General features: G+C 41.6%; 1 protein-coding gene across 1 annotated transcript in view; it reads right to left on the reverse strand.

Moving 5' to 3' along the window:
• Nucleotides 1-1,495: 1,495 nt before the first annotated feature.
• Nucleotides 1,496-19,471, reverse strand: part of LOC122932614 (S-adenosyl-L-methionine-dependent tRNA 4-demethylwyosine synthase TYW1-like) — a 182,935-nt gene continuing 164,959 nt past the window's right edge. The window contains exons 15-16 of the mRNA XM_044287122.1: nucleotides 17,937-18,104; nucleotides 1,496-2,134 (exon numbers count right to left, since the gene is read on the reverse strand). Coding sequence (XP_044143057.1) covers nucleotides 1,913-2,134; nucleotides 17,937-18,104 — 390 coding nt within the window. The 3' untranslated portion in view covers nucleotides 1,496-1,912. The remainder of the gene's footprint in view (nucleotides 2,135-17,936; nucleotides 18,105-19,471) is intronic.

The raw sequence follows: 19,471 nt of genomic DNA on the forward strand, positions 1-19,471 counted from the left end.
CCAAACGCGCATGTCCAGAACTTTATCCTATCAGCATAGTGATACCTAGCAGTCACGTGTTCAGTCAGTGGTCACCTGACCTAACGCATCATCAAAAGAGCGATCACCTAACTTCTCTGCACAGTCATGTGGCCACAAAAAGATTCTCTATTGCCATGGAAACTAATATATACGTTAAATATAATGATATATATCGTTAAAACAACTTAATAGTTACCAAATTGGCTTTATACTAGTAATGACTAATTAATCTATGCCACTCACATTAAATTCAATATTTAAACCGTGGTGGTGTAATGTTTTCAAAGTATAGTTCCACTTCAATTCCTTCCTTCTTAAAATCATCTCTCTACCGCCCCCTCTTCTCAATTTTTTGGGCGCTGATCTTTTTAGCGCAATCTTTTTATATCACCCAATACTTGCAGATACATGCCCTTTGATTGTAACGTTTGATTATACAAGGTTGATCAACCGATGATTTTTGTATAGATCCTTTGTTGATATTTTAGTTAGTTTCCATGGCAATGGAGACTCTTTGTGGCCACATGACTGTAGATAACACGTGACCTGGTCTCCATGGTGTGTCATACACACTTTGTAGGCATGTGGGCGGAGAAGTTAGGTGATGCGTTCATGTGTCCAGTCAGGTGATCGCTCTTTTGATGATGCGGTAGGTCAGGTGACCACTGACTGAACACGTGACTGCTAGGTATCACTACTCTGATAGTTTTGAATAGAGGGACGCTAATAGCGATAAGCACAATGCAGGCGTTCCGGATGCTGCCACCACCTCTTAGGTAGTAAATAGTGGTCTTTTTTTATTGGGCTATTGAGGGGACATGCACATACATTTTACATCTTATTGGTGGATGTTAAGGAACAGGTGTTTGTCTTTATAATACGTGATCACCATTGGAGATGTTGCCGTCAATCTGCTTTTCTTCACTATTCGGATGACCAAAGTGGATCTGAGGTCGTGATGGGCTGATGCATTCCGGTGTATGTCTTCACTGTACTGAGTGCTGCTCTGAACACATATCACTATCCTCAGGATAAGTCATCAATATCAGATTGGCAGTGGACCTGACTGTCGGCGCCCCATCGATCAGCTGTATGATGAGAATGCAGCATCTGTATGAGAACTGTGTACTCTTGAATATTTATCTGCAAGGACAGAGCCGTCCCATTGAAGTGAATGGGACGGAGGAGCAGTAATTACACTAGTTGCTGCTGCAAGGTCGATGACGAGCAGGTAAAAAGAGAAGAGAACACGGCGCTTGTATAAATTTGGGACATAAAAATTACATGTAGCCATGGCCTTAAAGTGAATGACCTCCATGTCTTTATCATTCTTAAGGTTTTTTTGTAGATAAGCTCTTATCAACACAGGTATTGTTAATTTGTTAACATTCTGCTCAGGACAAAAAATAAACAAACAATCTAGTAATTATTTTTTTCAGAAATATTACAAAAAAAGTAAACATATCCGATTCAACACAGTCACAAAATCTTAGCTTTATTTTTTAATTTGTGGGTACAACAAACTTTAATATTTTCCCCAGAGTAAGAGTAAAATAGAATCATTAAAAATAGCTATAAAATAATAAAACAATCATTTCCCAATGCTCAAAGAACCCACTTAAAAAAGTTTCATCAAAAGACATTCCCCCTACCAAAAAGATGCATTTACAGCACTGTAGTTTGACCTATAGTCGGACAGATTCCTTTTTGGGAACAACTGGTGTTTCACCTGAAACTAGAAAGTATGAAATTCATAGCTTTGAAATTTGCATGGTTTTCTAAAGTCTGTTTTCCTAAACTTTAAATGAATGGATAACACACAAAGTATCTAATAGTAAAGTGAAACTTTTTCCCACAAATGGCTCAATTACTCAAAGACCACGATTGCTTGTTAGCACCCAGAGATGTCCTTAGTTTTATTTTTACGTTGAAAACGTGTATCTACAGGATCAAAGCCTCTCTCATTGGAACCAAACAGAGCCCAATTGGGAGTTTTTGCCATGTAGTCCAAGGCTGTAAAGGTCTTGGTGCCTCCACTTTTCTCATATGTGCGAATCAGTTCTTGAAATCTCTCATAATCGATCCAGGTCCACCACTCATTCTCAATCTTGAACTGGAGGAGACAAGTATTATAGCATTAAGATGTGTTTGCAGAGGAAAAGAACCTAACTAGTGCCTCTAGAACACTGTTAGAATTTTTTTTTATTTTTTTTATAGTAATACTAGAAAATTTAACAACACAGTTTTTTCTTCATTAAAACATAATATAAAAAAACATGGCCACAGAATACGAAACAAGTGTTTTTTTTAAATAAGGTTTAAGAAGTTGAACCCAAATTCACTTTTTTCTAATTTGTGTTTACATCTAGTAATGCAGAAAACGAGCGATGAGAGCACTCTGCTAAATATAGCTGGTAAAAAGGTTCAGGCTGCAAGATAAATAGCATTATCTTCACAACAGAATAAGGCTACTTTCACACTGGCGTTTTGGTTTCCGTTTAGGAGATCCGTTCAGGGATCTCACAAGAGATCCATTCAGAATGCATCAAGGGCAAAACTGATCCGTTTTGGACAAGGATCCGCTCAAAATGCATCCATTCTGCTTTGGAGGCGGACGACAAAACGCTGATTGCAGCGTTTAGGTGTCCGTCTGACGAAGCGGAGCCAAACGGATCTGTTCGGACACACAATGCAAGTCAATAGGGACGGATCCGTTTTCACTGACACAATATGGCACAATAGAAAACAGATCCGTCCCCCATTGACTCAATTTTTTCGGCTATGTTAGAGATAATACAAAAGGATTGTGAATATTGGAAAATTGTGAATTGAAACAAAAAACTAAACAAAAACAAAAACCAAGCACAAGTTCATGAGAAATTAGGCCAAATTGCTTTGATGATAAACCTTCTGCTTCCAAAATATAAGCACATTGCTGGGAAATGTAGAAATAAAAATTAATGCTGCAATGAAACGTTAAAGAAAATAAAACCGTAAACATTGTGTATGTTGACATGGGAATTACACTGCAGATTTTATGGCTGGATTTAGTCAATGGAAAATCCACTACAGTAGCAGCAAAGTATATGAGATTTTACCAAATTTCATCCACATGCTGCTGAGAAATCTCTTTGGAAATCGCCCTAGAGACCAGAACTTTAATCTGCAGAAAGCTGGTTTACTGAATTTTCACTGTGGATTTTACCCTTTACAAAATCATAGGATGAATCCAGCATCAAATCCATGTGAAATCTGCAATAAATCTGAATGCAACTCCAGTGGAATAATCTAACTCCAAAATCCAGAAAATGTTTCTCCTGAATTTGCATTCTGTGTTTGAAGTACCCAAAAAGGTATCAATACATGCATTTAGATTTAACATTTCATGTAACATACTGTATGCACAAGAGAGCCTTTTACTGTATAAGATATTGAAAAGCCCCATAATAACTCATTTCTCACTGGGATGGCATCCTTCTTTCTATGAGCATTGGGCCTGATCCTACATACTAGCTTTTTTGCATAGCTTAGAAATGCATAATACTTCCTACTATAGCTTTTTAGTGGTGGATTTACGTATGAAAACTGTAATGGGATGTTAAAGGGAAACTACAATATGAAAAAAGTTTTTTTCTCTCCTCTCTAATGAAAAATTAGCTGTTCAGAGCTCTAGTAAATATTTTAGCCACGCAGTTTGACGTGGGGTGTCATAATGATTAGCCTTTGAGCTGTACCTGGCAGATGACCATTTTTAAAGAAGACCTTTCACTCCTTCTGACATGGTTGTTTTAATAGCTAGATGCATTCCCTATGTAACCATAATTCTGGAACATCTATTCTTATGGCTCTGTGTTGTGCTATTCCTTTATTTCTTCTACTAGAAGTTATATATGAATTGCTAGCAGTCTGCAGTAAGGGTACAGAGGGGAGGTAACAAGTTGGGGGGGGGGGTGTCTCTGCACAGTCTGAAAACGGCAGCACTGACTGGATAGAGTGACTTTGTGCAGGTACACACACCCCCAACTGGTTACCACCCCTCTGTACCCTTACTGCAGACTGCTAGCAATTCATTCATAACTTCTAGTAGAAATAATAAAGGAATGGCACAACACAGAGCCATAAGACTAGATTCTCCATAATTGTTATTACATGGGGAATGCATTAAGATATTAAAACAGACATGTCAGGAGTGGTGACAGGTCCTCTTTAAATATCCACATATTGTAAATACTGCCATTTAAGCTTAGTCTTCCTGGACTGTGCCACATTGCTAAAGATTTAAAAGAGATTGTCCGGGATTAGATCATTTCTAACAGGTGCCGGCATCCTACCTCCCCTACTGAAAGGATCATGCTTACCTGCCCCCAGCAGCTCTAATATACTGTGCTGGCTCCTGCGTCTCCATCTTCCGGTCTGGGGTTTATTTTCCTCCTCCCAGCCATGGTCACCTGATCCTTTTCAGCCAACCGCTGGCTTTAGAGGGGATACGTCTCTTCTGCAGAGGATCAGGTGACTACACCCATGCCGGGGGAGGAAGAAAGCAAACTGCAGACCAGAAGATAGAGACCAAAGCAGCAAGGAGCAGGTACAGTATATATGATTCTTTCTGTAGGAGAGGCAGGCTGCTAGCATGTTACAAGTTTTGTATTCGGTGACAATTAATACATTTCCAAAAGAATCTCCTATTAGTCTTCAGTGAAAAACAGACGCAACACGGATGTCTGTCAGCGATTTTCACGGATCCATAGACTTCAATGGGCGTTCTTGGTCCGCATCACGTATCAGAGTAGTACATGTCCCCGTCATTTTTTCACTGACCGGTGGTCAGTAAAAAAAAAAGAAATACTGAAGTGTGAACACACACACATTTAAATCAATGGGTCCTGTACGTGTACTTACTGCAGAGGCTCATCTCCCTGGAGAACAACAGGACCAAACTTCATCTGTTTTGAGAGAGTCAGGGGCTCCCTATGCACATATATATGTTATATTAGAATGTCAGCTGGTCTCACCAAAAACAGCGGGTTCGGCCAAAAATAGCTTAATGTGTATGGCGGCCTTTAAACAAAGAGTTTATATAGCAGACATGCTTTCTTCTGTAAATTGGGTCAGGACCATCGAATCAGGCAGCCAATTTGGAGGCTGTGGAGAGCTCTCCTTCCTCACCCATTCACAGATGCAACAAATAGGCATATTCCTGCTCTGTCTTAGCCCTATTTCTTCTTTCCTATTCCCTTTTCTGACAATTAAGACCTCATGCACACGACCATTGTTTGGGTCGGCATCCGAGCCACCGTTTTGGCGGCTCAGAGGCGGACCCATTCACTTCAAGGGGGCCGCAAAAGCCGCATCCGTGGCTCAGTTCCGCTGCCCCGCTAAAAAAAAAATATAACCTGTCCTATTCTTGGCCGCGCTTTGCGGACAAGAATAGGCATTTATATTGCCGGCTTCCGTTTTTTGCGGATCCGCGGTTAGTGGACCGCAAAAAAACGGTACGGCCGTGTGCATGAGGCCTAACAGCAAGACCTGGATCTGAGAACCCCATTTCAAATATAATTATACAGGTACGCAAAACATCTCTATCATCAATGTATAACAATTGATATGTAAAATTCCTAAATACCCAGCATATTAAAAAAATTTCACAAGTCTCCTAAAAGAGGGAGCAAATAACTCAAGAGCCATGGATTGCCATAAACCACATTCGACCCACTACAAACCTATGCACTTTAGCATTTAATCATCTGATTACAAGCGACCTATGCGTCTTCAGACTTTTGTCATGGGTGTTGGCTGCATTAAATTCAAATCTCTTAGGTCCCTTTCACACGGGCGAGTATTCCGTGCGGGTGCAATGCGTGATGTGAACGCATTGCACCCGCACTGAATCTGGACCCATTCATTTCTATGTGGCTGTGCACACGAGCGGTGATTTTCACGCATCACTTATGCGTTGCGTGAAAATTGCAGCATGCTCTATATAGTGCGTTTATCACGCAACGCAGGACCCATAGAAGTAAATGGGGTTGCGTGAAAATCGCAAGCACCCGCAAGCAAGTGCGGACTTGGTGCGATTTTCATGCACGGTTGCTAGGAGACGATCGGGATGGAGACCCGATCATTATTATTTTCCCTTATAACATGGTTATAAGGGAAAATAATAGCATTCTGAATACAGAATGCATAGTAAAATAGTGCTGGAGGGGTTAATATTTTTATTTTATTTAACTCCCCTTAATCCACTTGCTTGCGTAGCCGGCATCTCTCCTGTCTCTTTCTTTGCTGATTGCAGTCAAAGGACCTGTGGTGACGTCACTCCGGTCATCACATGATCCATCACCATGGTAAAAGATCATGTGACGGACCGTGTGATGACCAGAGTGACGTCACCACAGGTCCTTTGCCTGCAATCAGCAAAGAAAGACAGGAGAGATGCCGGCTACGCGAGCAAGTGGATTAAGGCGAGTAATTTTATTTATTTTTTTTAAACCCTCCAGCGCTATTTTACTATGCATTTTACATAGTAACATAGTACATAAGGCCGAAAAAAGACATTTGTCCATGCAGTTCGGCCTGTCATCCTGCAAGTTGATCCAGAGGAAGCCAAAAAAAACCTGTGCTATTATTTTCCCTTATAACCATGTTACAAGGGAAAATAATACAATCTACAGAACACCGATCCCAAGCCCGAACTTCTGTGAAGAAGTTCGTGTTTGGGTACCAAACATGCGCGATTTCTTGCGCGCGTGCAAAACGCATTACAAATGTTTTGCACTCGCGCTGAAAAATTGTGCGTGTTCCCGCAACGCACCCGCCTGTAAATAGTGCTGAGCCCACTATATACTTCTCCTGGAGCCAAATGGCTACTGGTAGGCGCTATGAAAGCAGACTCACTTTTATACTGACTTTAAAACCAGCCTTCAGGGCAGACTAACTGGTCAGCCCTGAAGGCTGGTTTTAAAGTCAGTATAAAACAGAGTCTGCTTTCATAGCGCCTACCAGTAGCCATTTGGCTCCAGGAGAAGTATATAGTGGGCTCAGCATGCATGTTGGCACTTGCATCCCTGGATCCGATGAAAGCTGTAATGGCACCGGACAGGGTTAAAAGCAGAGTGTGCTTGGCGTGCATGCTGTACCTGCGCTCCCTGGACTTTGTGTGGCTGTCATGGCCCATAACAGGTAGGAACTAGTGTTAGGGACCACTCAGAGGCGACCTTGACGTGGTGAGTGGCTTATTACGCTTTGGCCAAAATGTACACCAATGCCTCATTCAACATCCAGCATAGAGGCAGGGCAGAGTGCTGGTTGCAGAGTGTGATTGCATTTGTGTTTTTGCGTTTGTATCTGTATTTCGCCATAGCAATGTGCACCTGCATACAGGGTTGTGCTGATTGAACCCCACACATTTTTTTTTTCTAAATATGGATTTTGCTGACCTGAATTGGCAGACAAGGATTTTAGGTGTCAAGTCGCAATAAATTAATTCCTGAGGTCCCCAGAAATGAAAAACCCCAACAGGTGACCCCATTTCGGAAAAAAACACCCCCGTACGAACATTTTAAGTGGTATAAAGGGTACTTTTCAGCGAACAGATGTCTCACAGATGTGTGGCCCTTTCTCAAACATAAGACACAACACACCTTTTTCCTTCCCTTCTATTTTATTAATCAAGCTTCTGTATAACTTTATACATGCAATGCCTCCAGAAGTTATAGGCAGCTATGTGTTACTTTGTCATATTTGATCAAGGTTTCCGTACTCAATCTTTATGTTCTACCTTATGTAAACGTGCTTCATTTCCCCTCGATATTGTTCTCTGTTCATTGATTATTGTTGGCATTATATATGGATGTAAGTCCATGCTTGTTATTCTATTTATGAGGACTAAATAAAGTTTGATTTAAAAAAAAAAAAAAAAAAAAAAAAAAAAAAAAAGGGGACCTGTCACCTCTCCAGACATCTGTTTCACTAACTACCTGCATTCTCCATGTAGTAACAATTCTGGAGAATCTACTTTTATGACAGTGTGTGGATCTAATATTACTCCTGCTGACGGTTAATGACCAATTGCACTAAACGTCCAACTGGATCATGTTACCAGTTGGGGGGAGTGTCCCTGCAGTCTGACATTATCCAAATAGTGCTCACAGAATCAGATTGTTCAGGATCTGGTAACACCCAGCTGGACCTTTATTGCAGACTGCTGGCAATTCATTCACAAACTTCTAGAGTAAACGACAACGTCATAAGAACAGATGCTCCAAAATTGCTACGACATGGGGAATGCACGAGTTACTAACAAAGACACATCGTGAGAGGTGGCAGGTGCTCTCTAAATATTCAGAACCATCTTTCCCATTGTTTTCAGGTCCAGTGCAAGAGGAAGTAGCCAAAATGGAGGAAAGTAGCTGAACGAAAGCAAGAATTAATGGACAGAGCAGGAAGTCCATGTGGTGCAGTGATGTCAAAGAGCAGGTACTGTTTTGTTAACCCAGTAACCTGGAGTGGTGGACAGTACTGTGCTCAGAGCCTTGCCAACCTGCATTTGGGGTAACACCTGGTATGGCCCATTTCACTAATTAAATAATTTGCCCAGACTTTCAGCAATCCTAAAAGGACGACACAGGCTAACCAAGGAACGATTGGTTGGGGGGGGGGGGGGGTGAGCCACCAAAAGAAATGGATAAACAGATAATACCATCCAAGGCACAGAGAACAGTAAGCAGAAGTCAAGAAAATCGGTAAAAGCAATAAACCTGTTCATCCACTGTAATTCTCTATACATATGGAGAGACAGAGGTAAAGAAGAGCAGCGATTTTGTACTGTGTAACATAATGTAACATTTGGCTAAGAGAACAGCACTCCATCCTAACGTTTCATCAATGAAGAGGAAGTAACAGAGACGGCCTTTATGTGTGTCAGCGAGACCCACACAAGTAACCTGTGCTACATTTACTGCATAACCAATCTCTCAATAACATTTTATTAGACAACATTTTACATAATGCCTCGGTAATTGCCCCTCTGAACGAACAGTCTATACAGAAGATTTTGTATTCCATTTAGAAAAGCCAAATCATTTGAAAAGTAATAAGAAGGATGCTGATAAATTCAGGCTTTACACAGGAGGACCATTGTAGCCAAGCGGATAATAGACAGAGTGCTTACTTAGCTACCACATAAATAGCAAAGGCCTCTAAGAGCACAAATGTGAGGAAGGCTTGGCAAGATCTTGGCTCTTTCCATTAGGGCCATTCTGAGATGTATGCCAAAAATAATGGAACTGAATATTATCAGGAGAGTGGCTGTGACATTCACATTGTGAAGGTGAAATTCCATTACTGGACGCCAAATAGTCACCCTTCACGCTCTGCCACATTAGTTACAAAGCCAATGCCAATCCAGAATTTATCTACTAAAGATGTAACACAAATACATAAGGTATACAAGCTTTATGTTATGTTCAGACATGCTGCACATTTGTGTATTGCAAATCCTTAAAGGGTTTTTCCCAGGCATGGAATTCAGCCACTTCCTTAAGGTTCTCCAGATCCGGTTGTTATAATTACAGACGGATAGGAGAACCGTGTTACCGGCTGAAACCCGATCCGGTGCTCTGGCGATAGCAGCTGGAGATGAGCGCTCCCATTCGATAGTTTAGTTCCTTAGGCTTTTTAAAAGTTGGGTGGTATGTGTGTAGTGTATATATGGTGTATTTATCTGTATGTGTGTTGCATATATATGGTTTATGTATATGTAAACATGTATTGAGATGCCGCGAGTCCGCCATTGAGTAGGGAACCTGTTAAAAATTTGAATCCCGTTGTAGACATACCTGGCATAGCCATAACTGGTAGATGCGAGTACCACCTCTGGGCCCCACAACTATCTTTAAAACGGCCCTGCCCTGCCTGGATGCGGCTGGCAGAGGTGGACAGGACTACAGCGGAGCAGACTGCGCTAAACTGTGTTCTTATAAGAGAGCCTTATGACGTAAGACAACTCACTAGAGTACTGGCTGCTGCTTCCAGCAATGTGTACAGAGGTATTCAAAAGGACATTCACATGCATTGTGCTGATTTTTGGTGCAGAAGCCACAAAGAAGACCTCAACAAATGAACCATGTATATGCATTATATGACATGCCCATTGTACTAGTGAGTGCTACTCTGGTTCTTTCTGAATTAACCTGCCACACTGCTGAGTAAAACTAAAGTAACATGAATGACCTTGTTCTTAATCATTTTGATATTAAGGGCTTTTCTCATCAACTTTAATTACTGGAATATATAAAAGCTACTACAAAAGAAAAGCTATAATAAAATGACAACACGGAAAAATCCCAGACACCATCATTAAAGAGGACTCAACCTTCTAAAGCTCATTGCTCCAGAGCTTTAAATCTAGCATATTAAACTTGAGCTTTCATGAAATCTAGTTTTAATAACTGCTATAGCACAGGAACCACTGCAACACAGTATTCTTACAACTCATTTCTCCCATTAATTGAGTCTGTCTTCAAGAAATAGACCATGTAATAATATATCACCCCTCCCCAAATATGCCATGCGGCACTGGACAGACAAATAATGGCTAAAATCCTCTACTGCTAATGCACTGCATCCGACTCCTGAACAGCACCCACTGCATCTTCCTTATCCCGGCGAGTATCTTCATATTGGATGTCACTCACTGTATTTGATGGAGAAAGTATACTGTGAAACCTGATAACCGATCAATAGTTCTGTAAACTGTCACTTCTAAGGAAGATACCGATCAAACAATAATTCGTAGAGGCTACAGTAATGCGCTTGAACGTGCAGCACAGCATTTGCTGCTATCTTATAATTTCTAGGTTTTTATTTCCATTTAGTTTTCTTTAAAGAGAAAAATGATTTGATTCTTATCAGTAGTTTATGGTAATACAAGAGACGACAGAGGAATGTATTCTCCGCGATGCTCGCCACTGGATACTGGAAGATTCTCTTAAATGATATTACAGCCGTCAGTCATTGTACAGTTACCGTTAAATGAATAACCGCATTAATTCAATAGCTGCAAAGAAATGAGGTCTCACGTGGACACAGAGGACAAAAAATAATAAAAAAACTCAAAATGCACAGCAGACAAAAAGGACTATAATAGAAGTAACTGCATTTCAGATGTGTTCATTTCTCATGTCCATGGGAGAAGCTGCTGGTTCTCAACTACAGAAGTAGTGCAGTTCGGCATACGTCATGTGTCCCAGCACGGGTCCAGCAAGGGTCATCAGTGGAAGAGCCTGCCTGCCGCATAGACATCCTTCTCCTGTCCCAACCTCATTCTACATCCTACAGATGCTAGACAAAAATGAAATCTAGGGAATTTGGAGATTAAGTCAAACCTTGAACCCTTTGTCATGTTCCGTAAACTATTCCTGTTCTGGGATTTTTATATCATAGCCACCAGAAACGTCTTTAGGCAACTGTGCTACAGTAGTTATTCTGTGAGGTTGGACCTGACAGGCCAACTTTTCTACCCCAAGTGCATTAGTCAGTCTTGGCTGCCAATCACCCTGTTGCCGGTGTACTGGTTGTTCTTCCTTGGATCACTTTTGTTACGTATAACCACTGCATACTAGGAACACACTACAAGACCTTCCATTTTGGGGATACTAAGAGCCAATTGTCTAACCATCACAATTTGGCCTATGGCGAAGACGCTCATAGCCATATGCTTAGACTACATATATCCATTGTGAACTGTATCGACATAGGAGAACGTCACCACACACCAGCAAATCCCCACCAACTATAATGGAATTTTACAGGTTTCGGCATCAATGCCTGCTTTCGGCCAGACAAACTTTGCTCAATGCAGTGGTAAGTGCCTGGTCGAAAACCGGCTAAGACCCTGGAGACCCGGATTCTAATTGATGGGGATCAAGCAGTATCAGCTATACCAATACAGTGATTCCGGTAGTCTGTCCCTCTGCCAAAACAGACTACTACCGGAGTTCACTACCACACATGTGAACCTACCCTTATCCATTCTTCCAGTTTCTAACACATTAACTTCAAGACTATTTACTTGATACAAATCTCACACACAACGAATACATGAACACATTCATACTTACGGCCACAAAACGCAAAGTATATTTAAAGTGCTCTTAAATATAGTATATTCTTTAATTTTATGGTATATTTGGAAATAATTCTCTTTAACTTTGAAGTGATAGTTTGGGAAAATTTACATTGGTATAAGCAATTCTACACTCAGATCGTGAAATCAGCCATGAAATTCAATCTAACTTCTGGTTAATGGCCAAATTGAAGCTCATTTCAGTTCCTGACCAATCTCACCAGTGCCACCAAGTATTATAAAAAAGAACACACACACAATAGCTGACCACATTTAAAGGGGTTGTGCAGTAGCATAATTTTGATGACCATCACGTACATGACCCGGGCCGACTGCCAAGGGTCAATCTATTTCACACACTCAATCTCTCGCGCCCCTACACACAGGCCTCAGATTGAGCCTCGATCACACCCTGATACAGCCTCTCATGCACCCCAACACGCTGCCACCATCTATGACATTTAAATCAATACACAGATTAAGGGCTCATAGAAAACCCCACAGCGCCCCACTCGCAAGCAGGATCACAGTAGCACAGGCCGCACGTATAGCAAATACGCGGTAATGCAAACCGCACTCAAACACTTAAGAAATGGAGGTTACTGGGCTTGTTCAGGGCACAAAGCAAAACCATTAAAGATGTGCTTTAATGTACTAAAAAAAAGGTACAGTACTTATAAAAAGTTGAAAGAAATAAGACATACATAAAAGTACACAAAACTGTATAAAAATAAAAGTATAAAAGGCAGAGATGTTCCTGCTTGTTTGGTCAGAGTTCCTTCTGGTTTCGGGGGAGAGGAGAACACAACCCAATGTTGATTGGATCACCAAATTGTGTCCAAGAAATGTTCCCAATAGTTCATTTTTATCCCCATTCGGCAGAGGGTGGAGCGGAGAGAAGTCTCCCTTCTATTCTGTCCCAGCCTGGGATGGCCCTCATTACCTGTTCATGCTCTACCTCTCTCACTCAGCTGGCAGACATGAAATATTAATAAAACATGGCTTCCCGTCCACCCTAATGGATATTCGGGACCCATGTTTTAATAATGTATATTCTATCCGGCTGATAATTTTGATACCACACATGACCGGTGTGGTTTTTCCAGAAGGCGAGATACTGGTTATGTGAGAATGCTGGCTGTCACGGATGGGATGTATAGAACCCCTACAATGCCCACATCACGCGGAATGCAATGATAATTATTAATACACGAGTTGTACCAGAGATGAGTTATTGCTTATGAGATATTCTTCATCCTCTGGCACTGAATTTGAAAAGATTCTGGACCCCCTGCTGGGTGAGGCTCCATGCTGTCTGAGTGTCTAAATTTCCATTACCACTTGCAAAAGGCCAGTTTTTTTAACATTCAGGTGATAAACTGATTTCCTCCAAGGGAAGTGCGTATTCCACCTGCAGGCCCAGACGGGACGGCACGTACAATCACAGAATGTCATTAACATATATGGGATCACACGACAGGTATAAAACATACACAGATAATAAAAGTTATGAGAATCGTTGTCCATTTCTTACAATGATCTATACCTTAGGTGATTAATATCAGATCGGCGAGGGGTGTTACTACCGAAACCCCCGCCAACCAACTATTTGAAGGTGTCACGGCATTCATGTGAACACTGGTTCCTCTTCAAAATTTACCTACACACTCTGTCCCTTGCAGCGACAGCGCTTGTCCCATTTACTCCAAATCAATATTACGTTGCTGCACACCAATAGCCAATACAAATACATTTATAGTGGCCCTGAACTAGAAAAGGACTGCAAGGAAGCTACGGAACATAGTTTGGCATTTTGTTTTTTGCAACCAGACAACAAAAATCAAATGAAAAAGAAAATCAGGGAAGACCAGCACCAGCAATATGAAGTTATCACAAATAATGCAGCTACAAGATAGAGTAGCTTAAAGGATAACTGTCACACTTGGACCCTAATTTCAATTTTCATATACAGTACAGACCAAAAGTTTGGACACACCTTCTCATTCAAAGAGTTTTATTTTCATGACTATGAAAATTGTAGATTCACACTGAAGGCATCAAAACTATGAATTAACACATGTGGAATTATATACATAACAAAAAAGTGTTAAACAACTGAAAATATGTCATTCTAGGTTCTTCAAAGTAGCCACCTTTTGCTTTGATTACTGCTTTGCATACTCTTGGCATTCTCTTGATGAGCTTCAAGAAGTAGTCACCTGAAATGGTTTTCACTTCACAGGTGTGCCCTGTCAGGTTTAATAAGTGGGATTTCTTGCCTTATAAATGGGGTTGGGACCACCAGTTGCGTTGTGGAGAAGTCAGGTGGATACACAGCTGATAGTCCTACTGAATAGACTGTTAGAATTTGTATTATGGAAAGAAAAAAAACAGCTAAGTAAAGAAAAACGAGTGGCCATCATTACTTTAAGAAATGAAGGTCAGTCAGTCCGAAAAATTGGGAAAACTTTGAAAGTGTCCACAAGTGCAGTCACAAAAACCATCAAGCACTACAATGAAACTGGCTCACATGCGGACCACCCCAGGAAAGGAAGACCAAGAGTCACCTCTGCTGCTCAGGATAAGTTCATTCGAGTCACCAGCCTCAGAAATCGCAGGTTAACAGCAGCTCAGATTAGAGACCAGGTCAATGCCACACAGAGTTCTAGCAGCATACACATCTGTAGAACAACTGTTAAGAGGAGACTGTGTGAATCAGGCCTTCATGGTAGAATATCTGCTAGGAAACCACTGCTAAGGACAGGCAACAAGCAGAAGAGACTTGTTTGGGCTAAAGAACACAAGGAATGGACATTAGACCAGTGGAAATCTGTGCTTTGGTCTGATGAGTCCAAATTTGAGATCTTTGGTTCCAACCACCGTGTCTTTGTGCGACGCAGAAAAGGTTAACGGATGGACTCTACATGCCTGGTTCCCACCGTGAAGCATGGAGGAGGAGGTGTGATGGTGCGGGGGTGCTTTGCTGGTGACACTGTTGGGGATTTATTCAAAATTGAAGGCATACTGAACCAGCATGGGTACCACAGCATCCTGCAGCGGCATGCTATTCCATCCAGTTTGCGTTTAGTTGGACCATCATTTATTTTTCAACAGGACAATAACCACAAACACACCTCCAGGGTGTGTAAGGGCTATTTGACCATGGAGGAGAGTGATTGGGTGCTGCGCCAGATGACCTGGCCTCCACAGTTACCGGACCTGAACCCAATCGAGATGGTTCGGGGTGAGCTGGACCGCAGAGTGAAGGCAAAAGGGTCAACAAGTGCTAAGCATCTCTGAGAACTCCTTCAAGACTGTTGGAAGACCATTTCAGGTGACTACCTCTTGAAGCTCATCAGGAGAATGCCAAGAGTGTGGAAAGCAGTAATCAAAGCAAAAGGTGGCTACTTTGAAGAACCTAGAATATGACATTTTCAGTTGTTTCACACTTTTTTGTTATGTATATAATTCCATGTGTTAATTCATAGTTTTGATGCCTTCGGTGTGAATCTACCATTTTCATAGTCATGAAAATAAAGAAAACTCTTTGAATGAAAAGGTGTGTCCAAACTTTTGGTCTGTACTGTATTTAGTTACTAATAACATGATATTCCAGAATCAGTTACTATTAGACTGACTTACCCCATATTTAATAAGATTCAGCCCTTAGCAACCAGTCTGTATAAAACTGCAATTTCACTATTCAGTTAAGATGGCCGCCACTGCCCTCACCCTGAGGCTAATCCCGCCTGCCCTCACTAGCCAGTAACAATCGCCCCCCAAAAGTGTCAGTAACCAGAGCCCTCCCCCCTAAAGGGTTAATCTCCTGCAGCACAAAGGGGTCCTCTTACCACATGTTGCTTTCATTTATACACTGAGCAGATGGCAGATCTCCCTTCCCTGGTCTGCGCTGATTCAACTCTGCCTTCTCCAGCTCTGCTGAGTGAGGGGGCGTCTGCCAAGCGCAGGGACAGGGAGAAGTGCACACAGCCCAGGCACTGTTATCAGATGCTGCGGAGGACCTGGCTTTAATCATTTACTTACAGTCCCTGGCTGTCAGTAATGTGACCTTGCACGCTGCGTGCTCAGTCTATTAACAGATGGACGGACCATGCCTAGCAACCTTATTTTAAGCAGAGGTAAAAGTAGGCAGTACAGGGAACAAAACTGTGGAATTAGGGGGTAATTGAATACACAGTGAAAAGTTTAAATAGGGCCACCAAGGAGATATTAATCACCACAATCCAATACTCCAAAAAAAATATGACAGTTATCCTTTAACAATGTAATTCTACATATTGTGAATGTCATCTATTATCTATGCTATTATGTAGTCTAGGTCATATCGTCAAAAAATAGTGAATGCAAAAAATCAGTTCACCACATTTTATATTGTCACATTGGGTGCACTGTTATCAATGCCAGGTTTCAGTACAATGTATTACAGAGCAGAAATAGTGTAATGGGAAATGAACAGAAAGATTTAGTTTAGATTTAACATTAGAGGGGTCCTCAGTATCCGGGAAGCTTCCAGTTCTCATATTTCAGAAGGCCTTTGGAATATAATTGGCTGCTATGGGAAACCCAACTTCTCTATCACACTAGTTATGATAAATATCCACCAGTAATGTTTAAATTGAAACCCAGCATAAAAAAAGAAATATAAAAGGCTTAATCAGAACTTCAGGAAACCAATATATATTGGTCTAACAGGTCCCCAATGATTTTAGGATTTATTGTGCATGTGGAAACCTGAAATAAATGCTTTACAACTTATTTCCTTCTGTACCTTGCACTGCTCTAGTTGAATCATCATCACTAATACTTTACAGGGAAGAAAATAACCAGAGAGCAATCTGTGAAAAATGCCTATTCATACTGCCTACAGGGTGGGCCGAATTGTTAGTTAGGTCTAGGAGCTTGCCCTCTTACTTTCTCCAGTACAATCAGCAACAAGTCCTACCTATTTCCCTCTACTAGTCACAGCCCAGCTTAAAGGGGTCAGCCCCCCAAAAACACATACTACCCATAGGATAGGTGATCACTGGGGGGTCTTGACCGCTGGTTCCCACATTACTAGAACTAGTCCCAATCACCATCCTGAAGTGTTTAAGTTAAGCTGCAGTCACTCATGCAGCAAGCAATATGCATGGGGCTAATGGAGGTGAGCACAGCAGTTTCATAGACATTGAATGGAGTGGTAGTACATGCAGTAGTAACTGTTGCATGTATCGCTTTGCTTAGATCTCTGCCAAGATCTCAAGATCTGTACCAAAGGAGGCCACAAAAGTTTTTATCCGACTGCGAATTTGTGCTCTCTCTACCTAGCAGGAGCAGTCTGCGACTACCTCTGCCAGAAAGATTTCAGATGTTGTCAGTGACAGTATGGCTCCAGGCATACAGTACGTGCCAGCATGCTTGAAGAATGATTCTCCATGGCAATCATGTTTTGTCCGGCCAATGAAGACTAAGGTTATTTTCACACCTGTGTCTGGCTCTTCCGTTAAGAGAACGGTGGGAATCGGCATTTGCCTGGCCGATTTCTGACATATGGTATTGGTCAGGGAGAAGACTGATCTCTGCCAGATCCCATTATAGTCAATCCAGCTATTTGTTCAATGCCAGAACCCCCTGCCGGAGAGGCAGATGCAGGTGTGAAACTAGCCTGAGCTCCATACCCCTTTTAGGTTTGGGGTCTCTATGATCACACAAAAGATTTCTGGAGAACAGTAAATAAATAAAGGTTTAAATAAGGCTGAAAATGTTTTTAGGAAATCTAGAAAGTACCTACCTTTTTATGAGCAATCAGCATACAATTTGAATGCTCGTGTTCACATGCTATTTCGTAATCTGGAAGCATATCTGCCAACTCTTGGACAAAATGAACAACCTCTTCATGCCAAGGCACGTTTGCCATAGTTAAATTGCTAGCGGAACTCTCTCCACAGTAGGTCACACCCTATAATAACATAGTAGAAATGAATACAAGAACTCAACCAGGAATAAGTTCCATCAGTCAATTTTAGTGCTTTACAGGTTAATTATACAAGTCATACAAAACCTCTTCACTCACATAATTACATAAAACATAAAAAACACAATTGCAACTAATCAAGTATAAAGAACGCAGGAGTCGTCTGAAATTTACTGCACTGATTGAAGAAGCAGATATCACAAAACATGTAATGAAAATAGTTACATGAAACCGTGAGATAAGAAATTTAGTGAGCGAGCTTATAGTGGCTCTTGTATTTCAATGGAATTGTCCAGATGAGAACCTTACACCAGAAAAGAACTTGGTTCAGATTAATGAGCAAATAGATCATGAGGGCACTTTCCTCTACCTGAAGAGCTGCGTTGTATTAAAATTTCTAATTTCAAATAGAAAAATCCACAGTAAGGTGAACTCTCATAGAAGAGCACCCCTTTATTGGCTCATATATGGAAAGAAATATGCCATCTTAAACAATATGTGGTTCCAGTGTGCTGGTGTCAAAGCTCCCTGCAAAACAGAAGCAAAAACGTAGGAGATTTTTAGGCTAGTGAAACAGATGACTACCCGTCTAACACCGTTTGTTTGATTTTGCTTACTAGATAATAATTACTGTAGTCAGTGGTTGTGTCTGAGGTCTCCCAGAAAAATGGAAGAGCTGACCGCAGACAAAATGGCATGGCCCTTTCCTAGTGCTGCCATGACTTTGCTCTAGTGATCGTCAGGGGTCACAGTAGTCCGTTCTCTGGCGTTCGGATATTGGTGTTATATGCTAGCAATATCTTTGATGACAAAACCATTTCATGTAAGGCCCCATGCACACGGCCGTGTTTCACAGCCGTGTGCGGGCCGTGGAACCGCGGCCTGGATCCCTCCTGAGAGCAGGAGCGCACGGCGTCACTGGTTGCTATGACGCCGTGCGCTCCCTGCTGCCGCCGCAATACAGTGATACACTGGTATGATCTATACCAGTGTATTACTGTACTGTGCCGGCAGCAGGGAGCGCACGGCGTCATAGCAACCAGTGACGCCGTGCGCTCCTGCTCTCAGGAGGGATCCAGGCCGCGGTTCCACGGCCTGCACACGGCTGTGAAACACGGCCGTGTGCATGGGGCCTAATACACATGAATTTTACTGACTGAACTTCTCAGAGATCTATACTTTTAATAGAAGTTCAATAAACTTGCTGATGTGCAATATTCTGAAAACTCCATGAACTGAGAAGACAAGGCAGCTAATTAATTACCCTCGTCACTAAACATGCGCTATTTCAGTTTAAAGCAAACAATAATAATTACTCCGCTGGTTCTGCTCTCCATATAAAACTTGCAATG

This window comes from Bufo gargarizans, chromosome 3 (assembly GCF_014858855.1).
Source record: "Bufo gargarizans isolate SCDJY-AF-19 chromosome 3, ASM1485885v1, whole genome shotgun sequence".
Taxonomy (NCBI): Eukaryota; Metazoa; Chordata; class Amphibia; order Anura; family Bufonidae; genus Bufo; species Bufo gargarizans.